Below are 6,460 nucleotides of genomic sequence, written 5' to 3'. Positions count from 1 at the left end.
ACGAATGCCAAGAAGTAACATGGTGCAGAGAAGGAAGCAAGAACTAATCAGTACCGAAAATCTGTCATCGATCACAATTGAAGAATGCCATCTATCTGAAGTGTCCGATAACTGAATTAGACCAATATCTGCAATCATAGATGAAAGCATTCCCATAATCATGCCTGTTCGAAAGCTCCCGATTCCATGACCAGCTCCAATATCCATTAAAAAACGATCTGAAAGCATACAATCTGGGTTCAAATCAAGGTGAAAAAGCCAGTTGTATTTCTGAGCAAAACAACAAGTCACCGAACCACGCATCTTTCCAAAACCGAATGCTTAAACCATCATTTTGCGCCTAATGGAGTGAATACGCATAGTATATTGCACATGTAATTCCGGATAACATTAAAATATTATTCCAAATACTACCTGCATGACAACCATTCAAGTCAACCCCCATTCGGACCATGTATTGCGTGAAGAGATTGAACCCACAACAAACTTGGACTGTTGAGAAAACGCCAATGCCACTTTTAAAGTAAATCCAAATTGAAAGCTATTAAACTTCAAATGTTAAAATCGTCCTTGAGGAACGGAGTGAGCACCTAATCCCATTTAATCCATGCCATGCCTATATTACCATCGCCTCCACCCCAAAAGAACCTAGCTCGCAAGCTTCCCCAAAACGTGAAGCACTCCTTCCATACATTTAGATAAGGATTAGTATAAGATACCCAAATTACCAAACACGGAAAAGATACTCAAACTACCAAACACGGAAAAGATACCCAAACTACCAAACGCGGATCTTATCGATGTCCATTTTCCACCAATAGAAAAAGTGTTTATTTTCCATTTAGAAATACATTTCAGCTTTGACCAATTATTAATCGAATTCATGTTAAGGCCCAAAGGAAGTCCAAGGTACGCAATGGACTCATTTCCTAGAATGCAGCCCGTGTCATGCGCCATCGACTCCAACTCATACGAAGCTACCCCAACACCAAAAACGTTGGAATTGTCAATATTCACTTTGAGACCCAGAGATAAAAGAGCATAACGTTTTTCAAATCAGTAGCATTTTATTCGGACAAAATAACATCATTCGCGTAAATAAATGAGAGACAAGAAAATTTGCTTCGCCAGTACGTGCACCTCTAACCAGCCTAGCGTTAGTACCTTCATTTTTATCGTGAGATATAGATACTCCATGACAATAGTGAAAAGAAAATGACTCAAGGGGTCTCCTTAATGAACGTCACGTTTTATCAAAAACTCCTTAACATGAGTATCATTAATGAGCACCTACGATTTGGCCCCAAGTAAACACATAGCAATCCAATCACGCCACTTTTGGCCAAAACCCAAACGACATAACATGAAGTCCAAAAAGTCCCACTTGACCATATCGTACGCCTTTTCAAAAGTGACTTTAAAAACGATCAGCTTCTTATTCTTTCGTTTATACCACACCATAACCTCATCTAAAAGAAGAGGAACATCAAGAATCTGAAGGCCCTCAGTAAACGCAGTTTGTTCCGGACTTATGATGCTGTCCAAGATCTTATACACAATCTTATAATGCGTGCCCACAAGAGAAATAGGACGATAATCCTTTATGCAAACATAATTAGACGCCTTGGTAATTAATGATATGAAGGCACATTTACTGCCTTGGGGCATACAAGCAGATCTAAAATGATTTCGAACCTCGAAAATCACATCCTCTTTTATAATTTACTAATACATCTTTAAAAAATGAGTAACATGAACGAAAAGCATGTAAAAACCAGCTCACGAGTATTTTAATACTTTAAAAGTACCATAAAAGGGTATCATAAGAAACTGCAACTTGTAAACTACGATAAGATGGCCTAAATATGCATGACTAACCTCATGCCTAGCTTTACACATAAGTTACCTTTCGCCACTACAGTTACAGACAACAAAATTAATCAGTTCTTCTTAGCAGAGTGCTTCCCATTCGAAAGGTTGGCTGTTGTTGTACTAGTTGTTGTTGTTGATGTTGTTGTTTCGGTTTTAGGTACTGTTTGAGAAAACTTTTCATTCCAGTAGGCAGCCGGATCAGCGTACGATTTTGTTCCACGATCCCTGAGAACAAAGTAAATCAAAACAAACAAAACAGGTTTACCGTCTGCTGCTGCAAGACATAATAATTGTGGTTCCAATTTAATCATTACCTGCTTGCCCTGATAATCATCCCGTCAAAGATCGCCTTCTCTTCAAATATTTTTTCTACATGAATATCAGCTAGCTGATTAGCACTTAATAAAATGATCATACAATCTAAGATCATTATCATTAATACATTTTCATCTGCAATCTCTTTTATTTCCTTATATAGTATAGAACAAACTTGTAATATTCTTAACATACTTTGTAACAACACAACTTTTAATATTTCTACAATGGGGGTTTAGAATTGCATATTTCAAAGTGTTTATCGGCTTAAAAATAATTAGATACCAAAATTTTAATTTTGTATGTGATTATTTATTTTAAGAGTGTAGATAAACCATTTTCTAATAAGAGTTCAGAATTACTTAATTGCTCACAAAAATAAGTAATTAGCAGACAATCATTCAACAAACATTTATTTAAATAGAATTTGTTATATATTCATATCACATACATATATATAAAATTATAATCAAACTGAATAAAATAAATCAAAAAAGTGAATTAAATATACCTCCATAAATATCTTTATCTGAGAAATACTTTGCTTTCAAGTAATTGGCGTAATAAGCTTCATGTCTCTTCAATTTCTCATCAAGTTCGGCGCTATCCATGTCCCTACCACACGATGCATAAACAATTTATCGATTAATTTTTCATCATTATTATACAAAAATGATCACCAAAAACCCTAATTCCCTCAATACTTCATAATCAGAAATTAAAATCGTAATCCATTAAACAACTGTTTTTACCTTTGATAACTAGCGAATTAGACGACTGAAGACGGAGGTGTAGTTGAGATTTTGCACCGATTTTTCGTTTTGGTTTCTCTAATGTCTGAATGTATGTTATGGACTGGATTTGGGCCTACCGCATTGGAAATAATCTAATACATAATTGGGTTTACATGATCGATTGGGCCCATATGGGCCGGCTTGCGAATGGAGTACGTCAATTTGGTCGTATATGCATTACATGATACCATAAGTGTTTGTTTGTTGTACAATATTAGTTATTTACATGAACAAAATGGTAAAGACGATTGTCTTGTTTAGTTTGTTACATATATAGGGAATGTTTTACGACTATCATTTTTTTCCTTGGGATCGTTGTCTTCATTTTCTGAAAATAACATTCTTTTTATAATTGCCTTGGTTTCATGTTCTTTCTACTTAGCGGTAATGGTTGCACATGTTGGGCTTGTCCTATTTTTGTGATAGTATTCTCTTTGAAAATATATCAAATTAAGTCATAAATAGTTAGAATAGTTTATACTCGAAGAAGCTAATAAAAAATATTTGATAACTAAATTATATATATATATATATATATATATATATATATATATATATATATATATATATATATATATATATATATATATATATATATATATATATATATATATATATATATATATATCAAGAGGGAAGTAACCAATCGGGGGGAAACGGAGGGAAGCAAAATCTTTTTTTTTTTCGTTTTTTGAAAAAACTTTGTTCACGAATATAATAGATTAGATGAAAATATGAACATTTAATAAAGACACTTTTTGATAAATGTTTTTATTTTGGCGGAAAAACGCTCGAAGAACTAATATATAACAATTATCGTGTTTTTCGAGCGTATGTTGAGGTTTTAGATATTAGGGTTTAGATATTAGGGTTTATAGGGTTTAGATATTAGGGTTTAGAAATTTAGGGTTTAGGGTTTAGATTTAGGGTTTAGATTTAGGATTTAGATTAAGTTTTTAACACGAACGGTTTCGAGTTTAGGGTTTAGGGTTTTGATAATGCTAAAAACGAACATATATTTCATAGCATTATTCCTCAAGAAAGACAAGTTTTTAGTTGCAATTGTTCTATTTACAAGTGATATTCGTTTAAATAATAAAAGGTGAAGACAAAAGACAGATTTGACGAATTGAAGACGCAAACGACCAAAAAGCTCAAAAGTACAAAGTACAATCAAAGTGGTTCAAATTATTGATGAGAAACGTCTCCAAATTACAAGAGTACAAGATGCGAGATGCGAAATGCAAAGTACAAGATATTAAATTATACGCAAGGACGTTCGAAAAACTGGAACCGGGACCATAGTAAACTCTCAACGCTCGATGCAACGGACTAAAAATTACATGTCAACTATGCACATAAATATAATATAATATTTAAATAATTCTTAAAATTATTTATATATTATATATATTTATATAAATCGTCTGCAGAATGCAAACAAAGACATGTGACCTGGAAAAGCTAGCCATGCGATCGCATGGCCTGGAAGGCAAAAAACCATGCGATCGCATGGTGAACAGGGACAGGTCTGGTCCTATAAAGTTCGCGAGTTTTGGACGAATTTTTACACCTTTTTCCATCCATCTCTCTATCTATCATACGTAAATATATATATATATATATATATATATATATATATATATATATATATATATATATATATATATATATATATATATATATATATATATATATATATATATATATATATATATATATATATATTATAATTATAATTTTAATTTTAATTCTAATAATAAGGGTATGTTAGCGAATGTTGTAAGGGTATAAGTCGAAATTCTGTCCGTGTAACGCTACGCTATTTTTAATCACTATAAGTTATGGTTAATGTTATTTTTAATTTAATGTCTCGTAGCTAAGTAATTATTATGCTTATTTAAGACGAAGTAATCATGATGTTGGGCTAAAATATTAAGACGGGGTAATTGGGCTTTGTACCATAATTGGGGTTTGGATAAAAGAACGACACTTGTGGAAATTAGACTATGGGCTATTAATGGGTTTTATATTAACTAAATGATACCTCGTTGATTTAATATATAGACTTATAATTTAACGTATTTATATATAACCACATACGCTTGACTGGGTACGGTGGGCGGGATATCTATAAATACCAATAATTATTTATTTTACCGGACACGGAACTGGATTAATAGTTAATAGACTTGTTGAAACAGGGGTGGATTACATTCAAGGGTAATTGGTGTAATTGTTAACAAAGTAGTAAAACCTTGGTCTACATGCAGTCGATAACCTGGTGTATTCATTAAACAAAGTATTAAGACCATGTTACAATTCGAATCCCCAATTAGTTGGAATATTTGACTTCGGGAATAAGAATAATTTGATGAAGACTTTCGCACTTTATGATTATGACTGATGGACTATTATGGACAAATCCGTATGGACATATCGAATAATCCAGGACAAAGGACAATTAACCCATGGTAATAAAACTAAAATCAACACGTCAAACATCATGATTACGGAAGTTTAAATAAGCATAATTTATATATTTCATATTTAGTTGCACTTTTAATTATCGCACTTTTATTTATCGTCATTATATTTAATTGCACTTTTAATTATCGTACTCTTTAATTGTCGTACTTTTTATTTATCGCATTTTTATTTATTGCAATTTCATTATCGTTATTTACTTTACGCTTTAAATTAAGTTATATTTATTTTTAATATTTTACATTAGGTTTTAACTGCGACTAAAGTTTTAAAATCGACAAACCGGTCATTAAACGGTAAAAACCCCTTTTTATAATAATAATATTACTTATATATTTTTGTATTTTTACAAATATAGTTTTTAAAAATATAGCGTTAAGCTTGTTTTAAGTCTCCCTGTGGAACGAACCGGACTTACTAAAAACTACACTACTATACGATTAGGTACACTGCCTATAAGTGTTGTAGCAAGGTTTAGGTATATCCATTCTATAAATAAATAAATATCTTGTGTAAAATTGTATCGTATTTAATAGTATTTCCTTGTAAAAATTAATACTATTTCCTAGTACACCTCGCACACATCAAGTATTTTTGGCGCCGCTGCCGGGGACCCTAAAACACCAGAAGCGAAACGCTATATATATAAAAAAAAGATTTATTTAGTTCTTTGTATAAAAAAATATACGTTTTAAATATTAAATTTTCAAAAACATAAAAAAATAAAAAAAATTACAATATATTTATATTTTTAAGAGTTTGATAAAATATATAAATTATAAAATATTTCTATTTCTATTTTTAGTTTGTAAAAATATAGTTTTTATTCAATTTATATATATATTTTATATAAATATTAAAACAGAAGACAGAAAAAAATAAAATAAAATAAATAAGTATACAGGCCCGAACTGTAGCAGCCCAACCCACCTGGCCCGAAATCCTTATCCATGCGACCGCATGGATTTTTAACGTGAGGACCATGCGATCGC

General features: G+C 31.5%; 1 protein-coding gene across 1 annotated transcript; it reads right to left on the bottom strand.

Moving 5' to 3' along the window:
* Positions 1-1,766: 1,766 nt before the first annotated feature.
* Positions 1,767-3,074, bottom strand: LOC139892363 (uncharacterized). The gene is made up of 4 exons (XM_071875431.1): positions 2,940-3,074; positions 2,699-2,802; positions 2,187-2,241; positions 1,767-2,097 (listed from the first exon to the last, which is right to left on the bottom strand). The coding sequence occupies exons 2-4, from the start codon at positions 2,796-2,798 to the stop codon at positions 1,941-1,943; spliced, it is 312 nt and encodes a 103-aa protein (XP_071731532.1). The 5' UTR covers positions 2,799-2,802; positions 2,940-3,074; the 3' UTR covers positions 1,767-1,940.
* Between the last annotated feature and the right edge of the window lie 3,386 nt (positions 3,075-6,460).

Source organism: Rutidosis leptorrhynchoides, chromosome 2 (genome assembly GCF_046630445.1).
Source record: "Rutidosis leptorrhynchoides isolate AG116_Rl617_1_P2 chromosome 2, CSIRO_AGI_Rlap_v1, whole genome shotgun sequence".
Classification (NCBI taxonomy): domain Eukaryota; kingdom Viridiplantae; phylum Streptophyta; class Magnoliopsida; order Asterales; family Asteraceae; genus Rutidosis; species Rutidosis leptorrhynchoides.
This window is presented reverse-complemented; position numbering and strand designations above follow the sequence as displayed.